At 32.9% G+C, this 26,098-nt stretch overlaps 1 protein-coding gene across 1 annotated transcript in view; it reads right to left on the bottom strand.

Moving 5' to 3' along the window:
• Positions 1-20,005, bottom strand: part of LOC129218695 (uncharacterized) — a 67,046-nt gene extending 47,041 nt beyond the window's left edge. Inside the window, exons 1-3 of the mRNA XM_054853017.1 lie at positions 19,904-20,005; positions 18,349-18,417; positions 15,741-15,828 (exon numbers count right to left, since the gene is read on the bottom strand). Coding sequence (XP_054708992.1) covers positions 15,741-15,828; positions 18,349-18,417; positions 19,904-19,969 — 223 coding nt within the window. The 5' untranslated portion in view covers positions 19,970-20,005. The remainder of the gene's footprint in view (positions 1-15,740; positions 15,829-18,348; positions 18,418-19,903) is intronic.
• Positions 20,006-26,098: the final 6,093 nt, after the last annotated feature.

Genomic DNA, 26,098 nt, shown 5'->3' with positions numbered 1-26,098 from the left:
GTAATGGTCAAATTTGGGTGTCAAAAGTGATGGCTTTTTTTAAAACCGGCATAGCACTGCTAGTGACGTTAGTTATTGTGTCAATCGCTGGAAAGGGGGGAGGGGTATAATCTGTGCATTTGCTAAAAAAGGGTCAAAACAATTCGGAGATTCTTTGTCAGTTCTTTTTTAAATGAAAATAAAATGTTTGTATTATTTATTTACCTTTTCGGAAACATATTATATTGTAATTTTGGAAGCAAAAATCTTAGTTTTTAATTTTGAAAATGTTCTAAGAAAAAAATAATTCAAACTTTAAAATTGCCAAAAATTACGCACGAAAATGAAAACAAAAATCGTTTTAATAAACTCTATCTGATGGTGCATTGACTTTTTTTCTGTACTCAGTAGAGGTTATAAACATAGGAGCGGAAAATCTACAAAACGAAAAGAAAACATAAACTATTTTTATTGATAACCTTTAAGCAGAGCCCCATTAGAACCTCTGAAGTGGAGGGAAGCTCCGTCTCATTTCAGTGCCCCCAAATTTTGTTTAATGAAATTTTTCTAAAAATTCAACGCACATTTGAATAAAACTCCCATATGCTACAAAGGTCATTCTTCAAAAAGTAACTTTTCTGTTACATACCTTTTACAGAAAAAACGTTAAGGGACAATTCATTTGACAATACTTTTTAATTTCATCAAAAATATATCTATTTGAACCTGCCAACAATTTTTCAATAATGATTTTTATTTTAGTATATTTTTGGCTCACAACATGTGAATTCTCACCTCCGTGGCATATCACACACCTTGTGTGTCTGTTTATGTTGCTTAATAACTTGTTTAATTAAAATTTTACTTATTTATTTAATATTCCTTTCACAAGTGTCTCAAACACTAATTGTTTAAGTATATTTAATTTTTTAATATTGTGCTTTAGTTCGTTTTAGTAGGACAAAGAAGTCATGTCACCCAATAAATTCTCACCTCTGTTACATGAACACAAAATGCCATTCTTCATTGACACGTGGCAGTAATGACATCAAATTTTATTTTCCATGATACAAGGGAGCCCCCTTGTTTCTTTTCAGCCGTAGTTGAAGTTGTGAGATTTTTGTCGAAAAACAAGAAGATAGATTTTGCTTTTAAAACTTAGTTTGGTTCTTCTGACTTCTCACCTCCGTGAACTTGAATTTCAGACATGTAAATTAATGTAAAAAAAAGTGAACATGTTTTCATATGCTTAACATGTGCAGATTGTAGTAACGAAGAAAAAAATATTTCCCTGAAAAATGTATATATTAAGCCTATATTAATGGAAAATTTCTCACCTGCATGACAGAACTTATCAGTGTCATTATTTCTGAGGTGAAAATAAATGATGGAGGGGAAATACATCAGTAATATGCATTCTACCAAAATTATAAATTGCCAGTATATCCTCAAATTTACTAAATACTATTTTTAACATACATTTGAAATTACTAATTAAGCCGTTCTTTAATTAAGAGAGCTTAATATTATATTCCCACTAATCGTTAAAATATCTGATTGTTTGCACAATTAAAAAAATTACTACTCTGTTATTAAATTGGCCTCGATTTTTAAATAATGAAAGTTTTTTTCTTTTTTTTTATTCATGAGTAAAATAATTAGAACTTAGCTGGGTCATTGTTTATGGTTACTTATAGTACGTAACACTTTCATGTAAGAATGGAAAAAAAAAGGTTTTGAAATTGAAAAATATTTGCGTTCAAAAACTACGTTTTCTGGAGAATGACCCACAAGTGTTATTTTTAAAAGTGACCCTGCAAAATTCGGACAATGTTAATCCCCTCCTCCTGCCCAAAGTATAGTTTTTTTTTTTTTTTTGCATTACACGTTTGCACTGTAATTCTCAACAACGAAGGGTGATAAGTTGTTGAAACAAATTTTTCACGTCACAAATTTTTACAAAAGTATATTGTAATACAGTTGGGCAGCATTTGATTGAACCATTTCTAATGTTTGCAATCTCTTTAAAAGTTGAATCTGGAATTGTTAGCAGTTTTTCAGTAATTTTTGGGACTGTCTGAAAATTCTGAGGGGAAGCTCTACCTTTTCGAGCCTTTTGGGTAATTAGGCCCTGCCATTAAGGTACAACGTCCTACCTTTCAACAATTCTGTCAAAGTTCTTGACTGTAAACGCTTTACATTCACATTCATCCTGACATCGAACGAACACAGAGAATCAAACACAGACGCACTGAGTATTACATATAAGTGGAGATACAATGTATGAGCTGCAATCTTTTGATCAAATTTTCTTTCTATAATCACCCTTCAAATTTGGAGAACTGTTGTGTGTGTGCTTTCATTTCTGTATTTTCATACTTTGAGGGTTCTTAATGCTTATTTCAATACATAATATGTATATTTTTTTTTCTATTAAAAAGCATGTGCGTGGAACTCACAATTTGGCTGCTCCTGTTAAGTTATTTCTATTAATCAAGATTCGCTGATGTTCTTAAGTAATATGTGTTGCATAATAACATTTTCGGCATTTAAATTTTGAGTATCGTTTTTTTTTATTTATTCAATATACGACATTTAAACTGATGACCGAAATAAAAATTTTTTAAATAAAAACAAAAAACCCGACTGCGTAAAAACCAAAAAAACTAAAAAGAATAATGTATGAGACCAGTAGTGTATTATGTTATTAAGTACTACTGAATAACTACACCGTTGAAATAGTTTTATAATCGTACACAGATAAGACAAATCATAAATTCAAAAGCAGAATAGAAGGATCAACAGTCGGGGCCCATTCCTTTCTAAATCAAGGAACCCCGTAAAATTTGAATGGGCCCCGACTGTTGATTCTTCTATTCTGCTTTTGAATTTATGATTTGTTTTATCTGTGTACGATTATAAAACTATTTCAACGGTGTAGTTATTCAGTAGTACTTAATAACATAATAAACTACTGATCTTATACATTATTCTTTTTAGTTTTTTTTTGTTTTTACGCAGTCGGATTTTTTGTTTTTATTTAATATTTTTTTATTTTACACATTTTAGTTAATTTTCATTGACTTGGTTATTATGATTATAAGACGGTACATTTTGTAATCTTGTCATTTCATTGAGAGAGTTTGTATTGTGAGGCTTTTTAAGTAACTTGCGGTAATCTAAACTACTGATAATTAGTCCCTCTAGGGACCTAACTTGGCTTAAAGCTACATGGGCTTGACCTTCGGCAAAAATGCGGTAACTTAAGTCAACCACAGCAAAGCTATATAAACAGTCTGTATAACTCATGACGCGAAATCGGAAACGTTCATCCGTCAAATCGTTCTCCCAAAACTAAAAAAGCCTGTCAAGAAAGTACACGTCACGAAACTCAGTCCCTTGAATCAAGGCAAAAACAAATGCAACATGTAAGAGATAAAAATCGAATTAGTAGACTTTTTTTCTTTTAGTGCTTGTTGCACGGGTTTATTTTGATGAGGACGACAATCTGAGTGTCTTGCCTTCGTTACGCATAATGTATTTTTTATTACAGAATACATATAAAGAACAAATGAAAGAATTTACATCAGAAAGAGGGGAAGTACATTCGGAGCGAGGGTGTCTTGACCCACCGCCTCAAGTGGGAGAAGTAATCGCTTAGACCACTCGGTCATTGAGACCCCAATTAGTAGAATTAGTAAACAAAAAAATTCAGGCAGCGAAAACTCCCTGCATTTGTCGCACGCAGGTAGCGTGCGACACATTATGCAGCAACCAACGCGCGGCGATCCCGAACTGACAAAATATGGCAACTGGTTGTTGATATGGTGAATTCTGATTACTGTCATGTGTTTAGTGGCACTCCCAAGGTTAAGACAAATCGATTGACGTAAGAATTACCAAAATTAGACAAGGCGTTTAGCCTGTAGAACGCCACATAGAAACGGACATACATATATAGACTGATAAACACATTACCCTCCTTTGCGTCAAAAACTCCACTTCAAATGTCGGCTATTGCTATTAAGTTTCATAATATTATATAACCTTCGGCAAAAATAAATGAAAGGAAGTTGTTTCATATCCTTTAGCACAGCTCTAAAAAATAAAATAAAATAAAATAAAAAGTTTGCGCTTAGGAATTAATTTCTTCTTCGGTAATGCAACTGAATTAAATGAGTGTCAACGCTATTTTGAATTGAGATACGTACAGTTATGCTCGTCATTTCATTTACTTCGAGGGGGGGTGGAGGGGGGAGCAAGGGGAATACACTCAAGAATGTCGCATAGAACAATAAAATACCTGCATTGAAACTTTTTAATTTGTACAATGCATATCTCAAAATCGAGGGGGGGGGATTCTCTGCCCCCCTGAAATGACGGATCTGAGCAAAAATATTGCTTGCGATATTAGTAATGTGTGCCATCTTTAACTTTTATTCAATTACACTTTCATGAAAAGAAGAGTGTTGAAGATACAGCAGAAATAAATCAACAACCCGCATTTCGAGCCCCTTCTTCGTTCCTCCTTCCTTTACTCCCAAACCCGAAGCTCAAACTTTTGGGACTTCTTGTTTCATTATCTCTTCATGATACTGAACAACTTGGTACGGGTGCAGATTCATTTTTTTTTCCTTTTGATTGCGAAGGTTCAGCCTTTTTTCGGCCTTATTTGACTGGACTACTGAGCAAGCTTCTCCTTGTGACAGTGATAAATGGCAAGGAAGCACACACCCTTCAAGAAGGACATTAGCCTCAATCCAGGGGGTGGACCATGGAGGTTTGACCGCGGCCATAGAGAGAAAATAGCACTTCAATTACGGAATTTCGATTCCGGGAAAATGCAAAAAGAGTCTGAGGTATAACCTATGTCTGCCTGATTACTACTCCCTGTCTCCATTCTAATAATGACTAGCTTCAAAACCAAACACTGGATGTGCGTTACCTCACAGCATAAGTTCGTCACAAAAAAAGTTAGGTGATCAATCACTGTCTTCCCTTGACCTTAGTATGTGCCAGAAAGGCAATTCACTTTTCCTCGCGTCTAAAATAATATTGCGGCTGTACCATTGTCACGCACGAATTCTATTGTCTCCTCTATTTTTCCTAGATATGCTAAATTACACAGCCGGAGGTGGAATTGAAGGATATTTTCTCTAGATCTTAATGAGCTGATATGACTCTGAACCGCTTTTGGCCAAAAGAGACCCACCCCCGATAGACATAACACATTTTGAATCTTTACATTTGAGTAGAACTGAGTTTTTTTTTATGATCATTAAGCCGCTCGGCGATGCTCTCCAGTCGCTGGGCAGTAGTAAACAGGCAGTAGTAACAGCAGTAGTAAACAGGCAGTAGTAACAGCAGTAGTAACAGCAGTAGTAAATAGGCAGTAGGGTAGATAGCAATTTACATGCAGCCGTTGATAATTTTAAGCATTCACGTAAAACAGCGAACTTTCTCCGGCTATGAGGCGGTAACCTGTAATTTCATGCGATCTGTAATTGATGGTTTCTTGGTTCAAATTACTAGTACAGAAGATATTCACCAAATATAAAACTGAAACTGTAATTAATAACTCCTGGTTTTTTTTTTTAATTCCGTCTTTATTCTTCGGGCGAATTTTTTATTCATTTATTTATTTATTTTTTGGCTTATTTTGAGGAACAAACTTAGACAACTTATTCCTTTTGCATTTTTCGCATACAGGTTAATTTACGTTCTTTCATTTGTGAGAGCTCAAAACACAAGAAATAGAATAGCGAAAACATTTTTTTATTTGTATTTTGATGTTATGGTTGTAGTGTTCAATCCAACTGAATGTTCACTCACAGAGCCAACTAAAACACACACTACACAGTAAAATATTTAAAAAATAAATAAATGAATCAACTTGCTGTTTACGAGAAAATCTCTTCAAAACTGCGCTTTCATAAAGGTTTCTTGTTACTATACTACTTCTATTTATGAAACGTTGTCAATAGTACTCAAGGAGTGCCCCAAACTTACATTTTTGGGAGGGGAGGATGTTTCATTTTGCCGAATGAAATTCCGAATTTTAAAGATTTCTTTTAATTTAAAAGATTAAATTACGCACATGCACACATAATATGTAACGTCTAATCAGAAAAAAACATTAGTTATTACTATTTTTTGTTAAAAAAAATGGCAATCTTGCAATGGTCGTCTCCAAATTTACCGAATAGTCAGACAAAATTTGCCGAATAAGGAAAGTTTTTGGAAGGTCGAAGTGACCTCCCATGCCCCCCCCCCCCCCCCGTCCCTCGCCCTTGGGTTTTGTCGCTTCCAAAGCTCTTCTTTCAGTGAGCTCTGAAATGTTAGTTGCATTAACTTTACTTCTGAAAAGAAAGAGTTCTGGAAATATATGGGTTGCAAAAAATGTCTCTCATCAGTGACCCAAATTCGCTCATTAGTACGCCAAAATGCATTTCATAGCATGTTATATCTGAAGTCTTAGGAGCTTGGATTTTGAGGAAGAGGAAAATTTTCTTTGTTAGCAATGCCGCTTCCGCGTAAAATCAAAACTCATCCACGTAATAAGGCGAAATAAAGACGTCAAATCTTAAACAGCGTATAATCAAATCAGCGAAAAAAAAAAAAAAAACGCGTAAAATGAAGGTCTACTGTATTTGCAAAATGTGGTCCTATTTAAGGTAATACATAAACATAAGTGTACAAGAAGGTTTTTAGCATACAAAACTGAAAATTCTTGTGAAAAATCGAAATGTTTCTTCAAAATTTTAGATATAACCTATTTATACAATAAATTTCAGTGCGCGTCTGATTGTGTGTTTGTAACCCTAGCCCCTCCGGACTGGCGATGAGGAGTGCCCCAAGTTTTCCGAGGCCTTCGAGATAGGAAGGCCATCCAACTAGCAAATGACGTCATCGTTCGTGGATCCACAATGATATTGGGAAGTGAGCACTTGGCTCATTAGTATTTTGGTTTAATTAAACTATATGGTTTATTTATTATTGTCTTCTATTATTTTAGTAGCATTAAAAGTTCTACTTTTTCATTTGAAAACATAAAAAGGAACCGATAATCATACATTAAAAAATACACTGAGCTTAATTCATAGTATTTTACATAAAAACATTTATAAATCTTACAAAGTATTCAAATAACTGAACACGATTTTATTTTACAATCTTGTAAAAAGGAAGTGATAAATAAACACAGTTTTATTTTTCATTTGAATTTCTTTTTTAAACTAACCGCATTTTAACTACTCGTATATTGTATTGAAACATTAAGTCTTAAGAAGTATTCAAATAAATAAATGAACTTTCATTTTACAATTACGTTAAAATAAAAAATAATTTTACCATTGTATTTGAATAAGAATTAAATGAAATTTTAAAAAATAAATAAACATTTTTACTTAAGTAAACGGGAAACATGACTGCAATATGTTTCAAAGACATAACATCAAATTAAAGTACATAATACCAGATTATTAATGTTAACTTAGCTGAGAAAATTTATGCTTTTAAAAAGACATGAATGCTTGGGTGCCATCCCCCAAAGTAAACGGTGCCCTACCCCCTTCAATTATGAAAACTTCAAGAAAAACACATCAAAAACATCTCCTCCATCTCCTTTAAAATTTCAAGGGCATAGTTATTTATAACTATAGCCGTTGAAAAGCTATCATTACTATAAGACTATGATTCCGACCCCCCCCCCCCTCCCTCTTCGGTGGGCACTCTCGAAAAATTACACAGGATTTTAACTTGAAAAGCGTTAATTAAAGAATGAATTATACAACATCATGAATACTGTATGTTGTACATCAAAAAAATGTATTCAATATCTAAGCAGCCTTTTTTTTTTTTTTTTTTTTGGAATTTGGCTACTTTTCCATTTTCAGCTTTTTCTGCTGCTAATGATTCTTGTGGGGGTTGGGGGGCTTTCATAGGCTTTTGAAAAATTATTTTAAAAGCATTAATTGATGACAATGTAACCTTTTTCAAAAAACTTTTCATAGAATGACCATTTTAGCAACTTTCTTCAATGCTTAAAATCTTATATATGTTAAATTTAGATCAACATTTTGCTGAGTACGCTCTTTTAGGAATTCAGTGTGACAGGGGGAAGGGAGGGGATAACAAGAAGTGTGACATCACGCGTTGTTTATAACAATATCCTCATGTTGAACAGCGTTATATGTAACAAGGAGGGGGGCGGATTTGTTCAAAATTTTGCAACATACTTTATGGACAGCCCCTTAATTCAATTAATGTTACAGTTTCAGAGTTCCTGAAAACTTATTAACAGAAAACCCAAGGAGTTCAAAAAATATGTAGTTCAAGACATTTTGCCTTTTTTAAGCATAAACAAACAAGCATAGAGCATTTGGCAAAAACACGTTGCGTATCCACTGCACAAAAGTAATCAGAAATTATGAATACCGTTACCTCAACCACAATTTGTGCATAAATATCATAAAACTTAAAGACAACAGTGAAAAAAAAAACATTTTTTTTTTAATTTACGCACAGAACCAGCTTATTTGAATAACATTGCAGGGGCGTAGTTGGGGGGAAATGTTTGAGTATCGAAACCACGACCTCCGGCGTTCAAATCTAATCTTCTACCTCAGAACTACGGAAGTCCATCAAGGAATGTTTTTTGATCAAAATAACACATGCTAGCGTATGGAACAATTTAATCGAAACCGAAAATATAAGATTAGTTCAGTTAAAAGCCTGATTCAATAAACTTGTTTACATATTAAATGAATATCAACACCAAGTTACGTTGCTTCTGGTAGCAACAAGTATATTTGCAGAAAATTTTGACATATGTATATTGTCAGCTTGGAAAATCCATTTCGAATAAAGGCGTGTACAACGTTGAAAAAATAAAGAAATAAAAAGTTGCAAGTTAACCGTTTGAAACATTAAAGCAGTATACTGAAATTACAAATTACAGACAAAAATATCAGAAAGGAAACTGACAATTGTTTGTGTGATGAAGGAAAAGTTAAGTAACCTTAACTGCATGAAATGTAAATTTGTTTATCTGAGAAAAGTACTTACCGAGTCATTCCATTTCAAATCAGGCAGGCAGGTATGAAAAGTGTCATATGACCATCACCGATTTTTTTGAAAAAAAATACAGTAGTTACAACTAAGGTACATATGAACTATCCCAAAAGGATTTTGCAAGAAAATTTTTTTTCCTTCAGTAACAGCCTATTAAAATTCTGCACAAAATCCGCCATTTTGGAAAAAACCGGCAAAACACTCCATTTGAAATGGACACTATTTCAAAAGTATTTAACCTATTCGAATAATTCTTTTTTTCTAAAAATAAATAAGGACCCATATATCCTCTAGACATCGTTTTTGAAAGTTTAGTTAGGTTTTTTGATAAAGAAAAAAATTCATTTTTGCCGCCAAAAAACTGCATTTTTACCAATTTTATGATTTTTTTTCTCATTGAAAAAAAAGTTTTTTTTACTAAACGGAGATGGCAGTCTAAAACCCTTATATGATAGTTTCATAACATATTTTATTAGAATCCTTGATTGCATACAGCCTCGTAAATAAAATTTGAAATTTTGAAAATTTTCAAAAATTAGCGATTTTTGAAGTGATTTTACTCAAAAAACCCATTTTTTAAAAATCTAAAAATTTGCTCATTTGTACCCCATATAATGCTTAACTAGTGGATAGACACCGCATCCTTTATTTTTTCCCATAAAATGTTTTATGATTTTTTGAAAGTGACCTTATCGCCCATGGCATGCATGTAAAATAAAAATGTCTAATAATTTCAGTCACTGAAAATCTGATTATATTAATGCCTAATAGCTACAAAAACGGTGCACTTTATCAGGAACAACTAAAATCTTACTGACTTTTAATAATATATCAGTAACAAACTGCTTTTGATGATCCAGTCAATTCGTCTTTTCGTAAGACTCTGTGTGTAGTTTATAGGTAGAAGAGCCTTTGGTGATTATATTAATGACTAGCTATGATAATGATGTACTTTATCAGTAACAGTTAAAATCTTTCCTTTTTTTTTAAATAAATCCTTATATATTATTTCTGTAGCCTGTTTTTGGTTTCTACGCCAGATTTTCCTTAATTCTTGATCGATTTCTTTGATTTACGCCTTATTTTAAAGCTTATGGTGTTGGCTACTGACGAAAAATAGACGCACGGTCTAAAAGTTGTTTTTTTCAGCCGAAAAAACCTGTTTAAAGAACCAGAATGAGGTTTTCCGTTAAACTTATAACTTTAATTTGCGCTATGACCGACAGAGCTGAATAGCTTGATCGGCAGAGCGTTCTCTTCATAACCAGAGAATGCGTGTTCGGACCCACGTCCGGACAATCTGCAGCAAAAAGTTAGAGAAATATCGCGTATTACATGCACACTTAAGGAAGTGAATAACAACAATGAAGAAACAGAATAAATGAGAAGGAAACGCTCCTTGCTGATATGAAAAATTGAAGTGACATTGTGCTAAATTACTTCTGAATTGTACGTTTTTTCTTTTTAAGCTTTGGCTCTGGTAAGAAAATTAAAGCATAACGTAAGTTAAAATATAAGTAACAGGTTTAAGATTTCAGACTACAATAGAATTGTTTTTTGTTCAGAAAAAAAATAAATCGTATATTGAAATATATATTCTTCTAATGAGTTTTTGACTCTTTGTACAAATAAAAAAATTACTACCTCAATTTGAAGGGTAAAATATACATGATTTCTTCTTTTTGTATAAAAACAAATAGCTTATCACATTTTTACTACATTCGAAAAGCTACGCATAAAGAAGAGCATAGTTCAATTTATTTTGTATTTTAACCGTGCTGTTAAATGATGAACACGTGCTGCCATCTAAGTTATAACGGTTCAAGCAGCTTGCGGTAACAAATTGTAAAAATTTTCAAGAATAAAAAAATGTTTCTTCAATATCTTATCCTATATATTATTCCCTTCTCATTTTAAAACTTATCAGGCTGGCTAATGAAGAAAAATAGACTTACGGTCGAAAAATCAAGTTTTCGAAAACGCCCCTTGCTGTTTCAAAACCTTGATGCTGCCTGTAGTTCTTATGCATTTTTTAAAAGCAAAGTTCTACTGCAGTTTTCCATTTTTTACGTCGCTTTCGGCAAAAAAAAAAAATCCTGTGTGTGTGTTCATATTTTAATAAAGCTTAAAAGCACTGGACTTAGTTGTTCGGTTAAATTGATAAGTTTTTTTCGGTAGAGCGTTCGGCTATAAACTATCTGAACTTCGGGCAAGTTTGGGCTGTCCTATATAATATCAAATTTATATTAGTATTACGCATTACATGTGCTCATAACATACAAACGTAATAAAATAAATGCAGTGGGAATTCTGCTTGGTGTTTCGACTCCTTTATGCAGGCTACAGTTATCATTCGGATAAGTTGACTGTTAATCGAAGGGTGATCTTCCCTTTTTTTAAGCTTTGACTACATCCAGACCACTCAGCGTAATGTAAGCATAAAAAAAATATTAGATTTACCTAAAGGAAATCATTTTTGTGCAGAAAAACATTTTCATCGGATGCTGAAATGTAGATGTTTCTAATAGCAGTGTTCGATCTTTTGTACAAATGAAAAAATACTAAGCCAGATTAAAACTACGAGTTTCAATCAGTAAACCTTTAATTTTTTATTCGCGCGAATACGATATAAAGCATTAAAATTATTATCAACTTCATTAGCAAGAAATCATTTTCTACTCCTCTGCTTTCTGCTGAAAAAAAAAACATTTTGTCTACGTTCGAAAAATTACACTTAAAAAACGGACTCAGTTCAACTGGTTTTGGTTTTGAATTTTAAGTGTTCGATCAAAAGAGAAACATGTGCGGGCATTAAAGCCGTAACGGTTAAAGCAACCTTCTATGTGAAATAGTTCAATATTCAAAGATAAAACTACTTATTTTCAATCTAATTTATTACTTCTCTAGAATGTTTGTTTCAATCGCTGCGTGAGATCTTCGTCATTCTTTAATCAAATTCCATGCTTTGCGAATAATTTTAAATCGTATCATGCTGGTTAATGACAAAACATAGAAGCATGATCTTATTATTATTATTTTTTTTTTTTTGGCAAAAAGCTTTTTTGCTGTTTTTTACTACGCATTCCTTCAATGAATAACTTTTGAAAAGGAAGGCGCAATTGCTAGGTTTGTTGGGGTGTCGGGCTGTTAATTAGAATGGCGCCAATTCGAATCCGTGCCAATAAATATCTCTTTAATGTTTCTTTTTTTCCCGACAGATGCTCACATGGGCAGGACTGTATTTGCCACAACCTGTTTTTTTACATGCACAATTATTGCTTTTTCACGAGTCCATACTCACTTTTAATGATACACACTTTTAATGATATTTATGTTTCAATTGAAAATATGTACGACCAAAAGGTGAGCGATGATCAAATTATCACAACGTTGTATTTAACGAGGTTTTGTTACTGATGTCTTTAAATTACATGCCTTCTCTTCTGCACTTACTTTATTTTCGGTTCTTCTTCATAATGTTCTTCCTTTGAAATTCTTAAAGAGCGAAAACCCTTATAAAACGATTTGAAGCACAGTGCGGAGTTCCGCACGGGTCGACTAGTATTAGTTTATTTCGTCTCCAAAGCTATGCATTCACCGTTACTTTCATATGCAGCAACAAATCATATTTTTTCTCTTTCAATAGTCATTCTCTTCAACTCAATTACACGACAGGGGAAATCATCAAAGGGAAGAACAATACAATGCATTTAAAACGATTAATTTTAATTTCGTGCTTTGGTTGTCATTGGCGAATGTTGTCACATAATTTTTGGATCCTACCTCATATGATTACTTTTATACGTAAGAATATTTATACTAAATTCAAACCGTAAAACTCACTTGTAGTTTAAGAATTTAAAAAGCCCACCTGTTTTATGAGAGAAGTAATCAATTGAACATGGTTGTAAGTTGAGGTAACCAAACAGATCTCACTAAAGGTGACTATTATAGCCAGGGATCCAATTTCTAACAAAAGAAGTGCAGGATCCCTATAGTCTTCAGAACTTGTTTTAATGCTTAAGTGGCCTGAATTCGGTCAAAAATACAAAAATTCGAGTTAAACAAATAAGGAAGTATGGGAGCTCAGCTCCCATAACAATTAGGCGCTGATCAACAGAAAAATATATTTATATAACGAAATACAAAAAGGCGAATTGACTGGGTAATCAGATATTTTGAAAAAAAACTGCTGGGTTTTATTCAGAATGGCATAGGAATGATGTGAAAGAAAATTGGACTTCATATTCGAATTCAGTTTTGCGTTATTTTGGTTTTACTACAAAATTTCAAGGTGTACGAACGCTTTTGGGAGCCACTGAATTAGTCATTAATATAATCACCAAAGGCTCTTCTATCTAAAGGCTACACACAGAGTCTTACAAAAAGACGAATTGACTGGGTCATCAAAAGCGGTTTGATATTGCTATATTATTGAAAGTCAGTAAAATTTTATTTGTTGCTGATAAAGTGCACCATCATTGTAGCTATTAGGCATTAATTCATTAATATGATCAGATTTTCAGTGACTGAAATTATTAGAAATTTTTATTTTACATGCATGCAATGGGCGATAAGGTCACTTTAAAAAAATCATAAAACATTTTATGGGAAAAAATACTGGATGCGGTGTCTACCCACTTGTTAAGCATTATATGGGGTTCAAGTGAGCCAATTTTTAGATTTTTAAAAAATGGGTTTTTTGAGTAAAATCACTTCAAAAATCGCTAATTTTTGAAAATTTTCAAAATTTCAAATTTTATTTCCGAGGCTGTATGCATCCAAGGATTCTAATAAAATATATTATGAAACTATCATATAACGGCTTTAGACTGCCATCTCCGTTTAGTAAAAAAAAAAAAAAACATTTTTTTTCATGGAGAAAAAAAATCATGAAATCGGTAAAAATGCAGTTTTTTCGCGGCAAAAATGATTTTTTTTCTTTATTAAAAAATCTAACTAAACTTTCAAAAATGATGTCTAGAGGATATATGGGTCCTTATTTATTTTTAGAAAAAAGAATTATTCGAATAGGTTAAATAATTTTGAAATAGTGTCCATTTCAAATGGAGTGTTTTGCCGGTTTTTTCCAAAATGGCGGATTTTGTACAGAATTTTAATAGGCTGTAACTGAAGAAAAAAAAATTTTCTTGCAAAATCCTTTTGGGATATTTCATATGTCGCTTAGTTGTAACAACTGTAATTTTTTCAAAAAAATCGGTGATGGTCATGTGACAGACCCTGCCTGATCTGAAATGGAATGGCTCTACCCACGAACTTTAAAATTTATTCCATGAGGCGCCCAACTTTTTTCTTCACATGTATGTTGTTCGGAAGTGGAAATCGCTGACTCACTTTCACTCAGCAGACACTTAAAACTTATATTATATATATATATATATATATATATATATATATATATATATATATATATATATATATATATATATGCTTCTACATTTCGGTAGTGGAAAGGATGAGATAAATCCAACAGTATTGTATTCAAAAATGTGCAGCCGAAAATACATACCTATTTCATCTATTTCAACCAGAGCAAGAAGCACTATTGTTTAACTGGTAAACTGCACTGCTTTCAAAGTTTCGCGCCAATTTCATAGATCGACGACTGGTGGCGTAACGAAGTGGGGGGAGGGGAGTTGTCTGGCCTGTTATCACGTGGGTCTCGTGTCTACCACGTAAATACTGGTACCGTTGGATGCAGTACATCCAGCTATTCCGTCCTGTCTCACCTCTCTAATATCTAAAGGGGCCGGATATCCAGGGATAAAACATTAAAATCATAAATTGTCACCCGCTGCACTGAACGGAGGTTGGCGAGCGATACGAGCAGGGGGCGAAGTCCCCAACTTTTTTAAATACTGTTAAAAAATTAATAAAGTTGTTTTAAATGATATTTTTGCTTACTCTCTCATGATTGATTATTTGAACACATTTTTAAAAATATCTTTATGAGTTTTTAAGTTAGAAGGCAGTGGTAACATTTTCGCATGAAATCTAAATTCAAAATACGCTAAATTTTGATTTTATTTCTGTTGCAGGACATTAATTTGTTACTGGGTCGTCATATAAAATTAACAGACATGGGTTAATTATAAGATTAATTTCCCCTCCTTGGTCATCGGCATTGAGAAAATTCTCCATGTATCGTCGGCTGATTGCTGCAACTAGGTAACAGCAAATTTGGAAAAATTAGAATGTTTCACTTTTGTTCACAAAAAGAAACGCTTCCATTACATAAAAGTTAAAAGTGGTATTTTATTAACTATTACCCGAAAATCATGAAAAAACATTAATTTGTAGATTTTCTTCGAAACGGTATGACAAAAAAACTGAATTTTATTTTCCTACTTGCAGCATTCACCAATGTATGGATATGTCAATGTACGGAATTTCATTGTAATACTCGAATATGCTTAAAACTATTCAGTTTGCAAGCAACAGAAAGTAATTGAAAGAGGTTAAACAACAGCTACCAGAGCATCGTAATGCAGTTGTCATTTCTGTTCCCACGTATTTTAGAAAAGCCGATTTTGATGCATTTCATGACTTTGAATAGCACGCTACGAAAATAGATGTTTCAATTTGTTCATTATTTGGATCACACGCCACATAAATTGCTGAAAAAATAAAGAAATTAAAAAATTAATATCAAAAATTTTATACAATACGCGGTTCAGGAAGAGCGATTGCAGAGATGAATCCTATCACAATAGTCAGCACACCAAATCCATAAAATGGATAGCCAAATCCAAAAAACTATAAAAGAAAAACATTTTTAAATAAATCAATTTTTCTTCTTTTGAAGCATGCAAAATTGCGTACAATGAGATTTAATTAAGCAAAAGCTTTTCATTCCGATTCAATGAGAAACAAAATCACCGATTAAATTCATAGGTAAAATTCTGCATTATACTGCCGTGCTAAGCACAGATGTGGTATCTGCAGTAGAGCTTAAAAGAAGAAATTGATGATTAACGTTTTACAACTCGTTTCTTTGATTTATGCCTTAATTAACTGCTCAAATTGCGGTAGTTGTTTCGTAAATAACTTATCTAAAAACCGTAAGAGAGTATTTTTGTAAAAATCTTAATTGAAAATTAATAAATGTAGTTACGACAAATTTTCTTTTCAAAACTTTTTCATATACTAAGCTATTTTCACCGTAAGTGACAATTACTAAGCATTTTTAGGGGTATCTGCACAGATACGACAAAAGTAGCTTAGAAAAACGTGCTCAATGTATCATTAAATAATACTGAAAACATCTGCTTTCTTTAGACTTAGCTGTTTCGCTTTATTTTGTTAATACAAATCTAACAGAATCTACCTTCTGAACGATACCAGTTTCAAAACTCCAGACAGTTAAAACTGTAATCCATAACAATTTTCCGTTTTTTATATTCAGAGACTGTGTTTTTTTTTTATAATGTTTTATTTTCTAGATTCATTTTTACCGAGCATGAAGATAATTTTGACAGCAGACGATACTTAAATAAAAATATTACTGGCCGTAGAATGAAATTCGTTTTTTTTTTTTTTTTTTTGCATGAAAGAATTAGATATGAATATTTTACATGCATTTCATTTTTAGAATTTGCATTTTAAATAACCATTTAAATAGAAAAAGCTGAATATTTACTTTAACAGTTATGCAATATTTTATTAGTTTTTATTATAAACCTGTATCAACTAGTCAACGGTAAACTGATTGTAATATTCCCTGTTACAATAAACTGCTACATTATTAAATATGCTGCTTTACTAAGGTATAAAAGTCGTATCTACAAATTACTAAGGAAAAAAGTGGTAACTGCGCAGATACCACTTTAAAGGCTTAGTATTTGTCCCTTACGTTCAAATTGCCTTAGCAAACTAAGCAAATTTGCAGTTATGACTTTTTTCTTAAAGCTTTTTTTAATATTTTGCGTTCACAAATTGCCAAAAAACTTGAGATTTAGGTAAATTAAACTACTAACGACCACCCGGTGACAATAACTCAATTTTGATAAAATGTGCAGATACCACATCTGTGCTTAGCACGGCAGTATAGTTAAACGGGCAAAAGTGAATTTTTGAAGGGACATATCTATACATCTAAACCTTGTCTTGAGGTAAAGTACTAAGGCTTTTCCGAAAATAAAATAATTTGTTCAAGTATGGGTACCTGACTGTATACTATATAACGACTATACTGCTATGCATTTATCATTGTATTTTCAAACAACAGAAGAGACGGAGCTAGTTGTTACAAACTTATATAACAATTTTTCCGTTCGTTCGTCGGAATTCATTGTAAAAAGGAATCTGAGGTAGTTTTACCGTTACTTATATATGAGTATTCTCAAAGCTTCCTTATAGTTTTCAAACATGGTTTGGAAATAACCAAATTAACATGATAGAAGTTTGAGTCAGTGGGTGATTTTTGAAACTAAATTGTTGGTGAGGGCAGACTAGGTAACGTGAATTATGAATTTCACCTTTCCTGCTATTTTTTAATGCGCAATTTATGTGTTTTCATCTATCCCATTCATGCTGTACTCTGAGGTAAATGGAAACGGCTACGTTTATCATCCTTTCTTATATTTTGGAAGAATTAAATTTTAATGGAAAAAATTGTTTTTGACTGCATTTAACAAAAATTAAGCGCACAGTTTTATTTATTTATTTTTTTTTATGAATTTTCTTTTTAAATGATTTATATTCAATTTGGACGATTCAGTGAGTCACATGCGACCTATGAGCAGAAAATTGAGTATTGTTAGTGTTGAACTTATTAAGCTTCAAAACTGATTGTGTATATTGCCGATTGTCTATCTACGTCAGTTTCATGTGAGAAGAAATAACTCTTTCCAATCACCCCCTAGTCTCTATAAGAAAAGGAAACCCATTGGGGTAAATGAAAACGCGATTTCATTCGCTACAAACAGTTACAAAGTCAAATGTTACTCTCCGCGAGTATATTCTTGGACACAATGCACGGAATTTCTTTTCTCAATTCACCCAAAAGAAAATGAGTCATCTTAAGTTAAAACTTTCATATTATGCTTCCATTTACCCCAAATGTGCCTACATTGCTTCTAAAAATCTGAAAAAATCGTTATTTATGTACTCTATAGCTCTCAGTTTGAATTTTTTCATTCTTGAAAATATTTCCCGTTCATTGAATTTAAAACTATTTTTTCTTACCTACCTTATTTGTTTCTGTGTTATACAAAATAAGTATCTTTAACATTAATTCAAAATGAGCATTAAATTAGGCACAACAATGTTGCTTACTTTTTTTACAGCTTCTCCGCAAATGGGACCAACTATAAAGCCTACGCAGAAAGGCAGATTTATCCACTTCTGAAACACCAAAGACTCAATAAAATCAGTTTATTATAAACATTATAATAGAACAACAGGAGTGCTTATCTCTCCAAAAGTAATGACTCACTTCCCAAATGCTGCAGAACGCACTCCAAGAACGAGACTCACCAAAAAAAAAAAAAAAAAATCCCCTCTAAAAAATAACTCATCAAAAGTTTCAATGGCACAGTCTAAGCCAATGACCCCCAACTCCGCTGATTACAATATACTATAACCAGTATGCTATGTTTCAAAATGTACGAAATATTTCATACAACTATCTAAAGAATTCTTCAACAGACAACTCTAAAAAGGAGGCTCACGTGAAGATTAAAACTAATTTCTGTAACAATTTTAAAAATTAGATTTTTTTTCTTTTATTTTACTAAGCCCACAGTAAGCAAAGAAGTAATTTCGCTCGGTGCTGGATTTGTAATAGGATACTTTGCAGGCAAAACCTTTTGGGGTGAAGTTAATACACTGTGCTAAGAAAAAACAACTCTAATTTAATTAAAATCAAATTGCTTCAACAATGTCCAGTAGAAGGATGATTTTAGACTAGCACTGCATTCTCTTCTTGTGAAGTACCAAATATTACGAAACAGTATTTAAAATATAGTAATAATTTGCTTAATTAATTACACTTTAGTCTTGATGCCTTCATTAGACTATTGTTGGAGAAATTCAAAGCCAAAGAGAAAGGAGAACAAAATATTTCATGTATGATGTATTTCGTAACTGAGAATTATAAAATTTTTTACATCATATTCAACATTTATTTATTTATTTTAGGAAAATAAGGCTTGACCGACTAGATTACGCCCCCCTCCCCGAAAATAAACAGCTCGTAATTTACAAAAAAAAGAAAAAAAATGTTTCAAAAGTTTTCCGTAGATCAATTTGTAGTATAGTTGTTCCACGAAAAGATGGTAGACGAACTGTAAACGGAAACAGAACACTTCATTTTATAATGTGTAGGATTAGCAAGAATGCGCTAGATTTTACTGCTCGCTCATTCTTGCTGATCCTACCTGTTACAAAATGAAGTGTTCTATTTCCGCATCCAATTCATCCGCCATTTCTCCTTGGTACAAGGTAGTCACTTCCTTCTTCACATTTTGAAAAAGAAAACGACGAGAAAACGCCGTGTATGTTCATTGGTTAGGGGAGTTCATTGACTGGATTGGAGCACTTGTTTTCATTTCAATCCCTAAAAAACCCGAACGCAAAACCGTAATAAGGCCTAAAAATCTTCAAAAATAATTACATATAGTAATTACGTTAAAGATGAATCATGCTGCTACTTATGCTCATAGTCTCATTATATTTATAACTAATGCTCTTTACTAAAAAAAATTACTTTCTTAATTGTAATCAGAAAGCATATCTAAAAATTAAGCAACACTTTGAAGTTACTTTTCTGAAGACAATAATTAAGAAAATTTGATCCAGATTTTGGTTCACCATACGTAATCAAACATACCAAATGTTGCCTTGCTCTGTCGTCACTAAGTGAAAATACTGTAATGAAGGTTGAAGATAAGAGCATGGAAGTTCCGACACCTTCAACTACTTGGATAGCAATTTGTAATGAAATGAGCCACGTTCTTGAAGATGTTAATGAAAGAACACTAAAAGAGAGAAAAATATTTATTTAAAACATATACTGAGAGTTATAAAAGTGTTATTCAAAAGTTTTATGAACGAAAACAATGTAACTTCAACCCATAATACACCCATTACAGTCAGCTTTTCTATATGAGATCCTAAGCTTCTGCTCTGGTGCAGCTCTGCCGAACTGACGAGTCTAAACAAGGGTGAAACTACAGTCTCAGTATGCTGTAGGTATTGCTGCAAGCTGTTTGGTATTGCTCGCAGTTTTGCCTTAGCTCCGGCTATAGAGTAATATCTTGCCTCTATTCATACCTATTTCATATTAGCTGCTGGAATTGCAACGCAATATTTTTCCTACTAGAAGTCAGCTCTATGCAACGGATTTGGTGCAAAAACCTTGAATTTAACGTAGCAATGCGAAACTGAAGCTTCGAAGAAGAATAGCATAAGTTAGGACTAATAGTTGAATCCAAACCTAGGGGGCTCGTTCATCGATTCAAAACCATCTGTAGTTGCACTTACAGTAATACCTGTACCTCAGAAATAAACTGAGGTATGACCAAAAATTGCGATTTTCTGTTTATTAGCGCATTGTATGTAGAATCCTATTCCGCATCGAGCCTTGTGAACGCAATTCTAAAAAAAAATTATAATTATTTTCCAGTGTTAAAAGAGCACGGTTACACTCCGCGGGACAATATCCACAGCGTATGCCCAAAGAACTGTGGTATGCCTTAGCTAAAATACAATTAAAGAATTTTTACTCTGTACAAGGATTGTTGAAGAGGCAGTTGAAGGGGCTGAGACCGCTCCCAGACAAGGCTAAAAATCACTCATTATGAATAAGGATATGAATATTGTCTTCAAGGTTTGATTTCAATTTTCAAATGTCTCATAACATTTGACTATGGTTTCTTCAGAAATAAGCTCCTGCTCCTGCGCTAAATCTGTTGGCAGGTTATTTTCCCTTCACGTTATGCTAAAGTAAAGGTCACATTTTATAGAATCGAAAATATTTGTGGGTAATTATATTTGAAAATATTGAAAATGCCTTCACGTGCTGATTTCCTAGTTGCTAAAAAAGTTCTGGAAACTTAAGCTTTCCTTCAAGATTTTCAAAGAGCTCAAAACACACCCAAAAATTTAGGAATACAACCTTTTTTTCTGTTTTGAAATGCTTTTTTTTAAATTTATTTATTTATTTTATTGAATACTAACTTTGAAGCTGCTTCAGTAAATAATTAAGAGAAGAATTTTAAAAAGTTAAGATAAAGAGCAAGACAAATTTTATAAAATGTGGTGTACGAAGTTATTTTTTAATGCAGGATTTGGTTCAACCCTGTCACAATGCAAATTTATGATATTTAATTAGTTTAGTAACGGCACTGTGAGACCGTAATAAATTTCCTTCAACCGTAAAATTACAATGCATTTAGATGTAATGCATGAAATTTCTTTGTAAATATTATTCAATAGATTTAACTTAACAATTTCTTGAACACTGTATCCCCATGCTTAAAATATATAATAATTCGCATTGATGCGACAATGACTTAAAGATGGGAGAATAGAGATTGAAAATGAGCACTATATCGTGATTATCTCAATCGTGTATCTATTTTTGTAAAGGAGCTTTTTTTTTTGTGATTATTTAAAGCTTTCAAATCGGATACATTAGTGTTTTTATGATTGTACAAAAGCTAGGCCATTTAATTGGTCTTCTGTATTGAAGGATCAATTTCCTGACCCATATAAAAAGGCTATTGAACTTTTTTCTCGAGTAAGAACATTTGGAAGAATCCGATATTTGAATGAAAAACTTTCTGAGGACAAAAGGTAAGCCGGCAAAAATATTTTTTTTTTAAATGGATTTTATCACAGAAGAAAACTTTGTAGAATATTGGGAAAGATTTCATTTATTACTGTAACGTAATGTTTTGAAGAATTCAGACATGAAGAAATTTTTCAGTCTACAAATAAGTTAGCTTTATAAATTTGGTGATAATCATTGAAACTTTAAATTTGGTTTTTACGTTGCTAAATTTCAATATGTTATTTTTAAATTGAAGTGATTGAAATGCTGATTAACAATTTCAGTAAACACCTATTAATCTGGACTTCGCTTTATCCGGACAACCATTTGAATGTACATACGGTATAAAAAAAGAACGCGTTAGCGCAATAATGTATTTTTGTAAGGCTGAAACTTTATTTAACTTTTTCTAATGCAGCTTGATATTTCATTCTCTTTAATTCAAAATACAATTTTTACTTGGTTCAAGTATTTTACTTATGCACATTGGTTCAATTTATAGGTTATTTTACTTAATTTGTTTTAAACAATCTAGATGACCTGGATCCTCAATTAGTCCAGGTTAATGAGGTTCTACTTCAGTTTTCAAATACAACGTTTGTTAAGATTCTTGGTCAGAGTTATAGTTACTTCGTGAAAAAAACTTCCTCTAAAAATATCGGCAGTATTTAGATTCAAATAGGTTATCACGAAATTCCAATATGTTTTAGTTATTCCTTATATGTATCTTATCTCTTTCATTTTCTTTGAGACAAGGTTGAAATAACAGTATTATTATTATTTTTTAAAGTCGAAACTGACAAAATTATGTACACACATGAGGAAACTTGACAAGCACAGTAAATTATTTTTATTTCTTTATAAGTTCAATTTTATTGTGCAGAATTTCCGCTTTCTACCTCTTTAAAACGGTTTGGGGTCAAAATGTCGCCACCGAAATGTCGCGGGACAAAATGTCGAGGCCAAAATGTCGCCGGGCCAAAATGTCGCCGGTCCAAAATGTCGCTGGGCCGAAATGTCGCCGGTCCAAAATGTCGCCTGTCCAAAATGTCACCGGGTCAAAATATTGCCGATCCAAAATGTCGCCGGGCCGAAATGTCGCCGGTTCAAAATGTCGCCGGGCCAAAATGTCGCCTGTTCAAAATGTCGCCGGGCCAAAATGTCGCCTGTCCAAAATGTCGTAGATCCAAAATTCGCTCATTCAGTTGGTAAGAAAAATGCAAATGTACAAAAATGCTGTTTAACACCAAATTTGCAGAATAAATGATTACTGCCTTTAATGAATGTCTCCGTTAAAAATGGGACTGGACTAACTGAGTTTCTTGATAAATTCTAAAAAGATTATTCCGTTTTGATTCGCAACTCTAGGCTGTTTTTCAGCAAACAAATAGAATACAAGCGTTACGTTATCTTATTTCTTGTTACTCGCTATCTACCAACTGTAAAACGTTCTGACGGCGTTCAGTTCTAACGTTCGATAAATTATTTCAAACTTTTCTTCAAGAATAGTGTGCGTTTGTATGTGACCGATTTTTTGGGGCCATTCTACGTCAAAACCTGTAGTAAGAATTCGAACGATACCCGCAAGTACCCATATATGATTTAGGGCTGCGTGGTTTCTTTGCGTCAATTCGTTCAAGATAGTGGAGTAACTGAACGTTTTCATCGATATGCGTGACTGTCATTGCTCAAAAAATGATGAACGGAATCAAATAAAATGTTAGGAAGCAGCAGGGGGACAGATTTTGGGGCCAATAACACCAGAGGGTGGAGCAATTGAATGTTTTCTTTCCTTTCTTTTTTTTTTTTATCTGTGACTGATATATCTCAAAAAGTAATACAGTAGACCCTCGTTTTCAGCGGGTTTATTAAGCAGATGAGTTTCGGTTTTACGCTGATGCGGCAATGCAAACAGGTAACATTTTCCTCTCTTTCAAAACCCTAGCTCCTATAGATTGCAGATTACTCTTAACTAACGCATTTTGGCGTGCTAATAATCGAACTTGGGTCCTTGGAGACATTTTATGCGATTGGTTCTAGAGCTTTTTCCATCAGAAGTAAAGTGATTAAACTCACACAGTTCAGAACTCACTGGAAGAAGAGCTTTTAGGAGTGACAAAGGAGGTCCAAACCAGCGAGGATACCGACTCCGGTGACACACAACCAAAAACGCTCACATTGAAGATTTTGAACCATTCGTAGACAATAGAAATGATCTTTTTTTCTGATTTGTTAGTAAAGGAAGATTTTATCAAATAAATGACGCAAGTGATCGTGGATGCGTTAATGCTCCGCAAAGAATTAGAGGAAAAATTCTTAATGACTACCAAAAGACTATCATAGCCAGCTCTTCTTCATAAACAGAACACGAAATTAGTTTGTTTTCTGTATGCACATTATGCATAAAAATCGATATAAGTACACATTAAACTTATTATACAATTAGTCATCACTAGAATGAAGTATTTTTTTATCTACGGAACCTAATCCCTATTTTAACACTAATATTAGGTCTCAATTTACGCGGTTTCGATTTACGCAGCATTTCCGTGGAAAATAACACCCGCGTAAAACGAGGGTCTACTGTACAAGGGTTAAGACAAAATTCGGTCTGCAGGTATATCTTAAAGGGCGAGTTGCTCATTTATTTTTGGCTTTAGTCATCCCAAAAGGATGGATCACCGAATAATTTTTATCGTTTTATGTGACTGCTATATCTCAAGAAGTAATGCGAGGATTCATACAAAAATGTAGCATACAAGTGAAATTAAACGAAAACAAGCCTTATTTTCGTTCTAAGTTGAGTTTCGTAATCGTTTACGTGAGTCAGTGTAATTAAATAAACAATGAAAAATATACTGAATTTAAATATGAGAAGTTGAGCAAGATATCAATAAAATCTAAATTGACCGTGTATTCCTCTCATTTTTGTAGCACTTTAACTAACGTGGGTGTTAAATAAAAACTGAGTTTGCATTCTTATACAATTTTGCGTAGTAAAAATTCACTAATTAAAATAGCAATTTTTTCTGAGAGAGAAAAACTTATTTGTTTATTATTATTATTATCAATATTCTTTTCTTTCTGAATTACCAAACTATATTGAGCTGGATCTATTACTTTTCGAAACTCATTTTAAAAATAAGTCTAGGTCAAAATTGATCTGAATAATCTCATTAATATCAGTTATTTCACCATACATTATGAAACTTTTTTCTTTTCTATTTAAAATTGGAAAATGTGATTCAGCTGACAAGCGCTACTTCGCAAGCATGAAAGTATCCTCTTGAAAACCTTCAATAAAATAGCTGTTCTGAAATTGTCTCTTGATGTTCTATTGAATATATAAATTTCGTGAATGTTGAGAATTGAAAATATTTGTCATCGCGTAGAGTCGTTTTTCAAAAATCTGAGTGAAAGACACCTGTTTTAGCAGTTATGGGTTTCATTGATTTCAAAAGATTTGACGGTGAACATTTCGACGTAATTTCAGAATTTAACTCATAAGAGATGGGAGTACCCACGGCAATAATCTGTCATCTCTGTTAAACATTTGTTTTGCTGTCCCAAAATCCCGGTCGCAAAGGACATACAAATGTCCTGTCAGAGGAAGATGTCGAGCAGTTTTGTTAAACTCCTTCAGTTTCATTTCCAGAAAGTCTCAGAACAGTTTTGATCTTACTTTAACCAACGTATATCTCACTGAAAACGTTTTTTTTTTAAACAGTTTTCTTAGCGTGATGTTAATAAATCTATGAGAAAATTAAATTTCATTAAGATACTTTTCTACTTTATTTCCACCCTGTCCCGTGATTTCGAATTTTTCCAGTGAAAGGGGAGAGGGAGGAAACGGGCGTATAACCAATGCAAATTTCATAGGATTGCTTTAAAAACCACTTCCACTTGTATATAAAAAAAAAAATCAAAGTCGGGGGCCATTCCGCCTCATCCCCTAAATGACTGACCTGTCGCTACCGTAATTTATATGCTAGAGTGAAGGAGTTATTTGTTTTTATTTCATTACGCCAAAAAATACAAACCGCCTATTCTCTTGCCATATTCACATTGCGCCTCTCTATTCTTTCATTCGCGTTTAGAACAGTTTAGTTTTACTTCCATACCAATTTTTCGTCTGAATCCTTGCGTTACATCTTGATCCTTTGCGTTACATCTTGAGTATTATTATTAATCAGATTAAACGAGAAAGAAAATTCCGTTGCAGCAGTCTTTCGCATGTTTACGTTTGTAATA

The sequence above is a fragment of the Uloborus diversus genome, chromosome 3, assembly GCF_026930045.1.
Source record: "Uloborus diversus isolate 005 chromosome 3, Udiv.v.3.1, whole genome shotgun sequence".
Classification (NCBI taxonomy): Eukaryota; Metazoa; Arthropoda; class Arachnida; order Araneae; family Uloboridae; genus Uloborus; species Uloborus diversus.
This window is presented reverse-complemented; position numbering and strand designations above follow the sequence as displayed.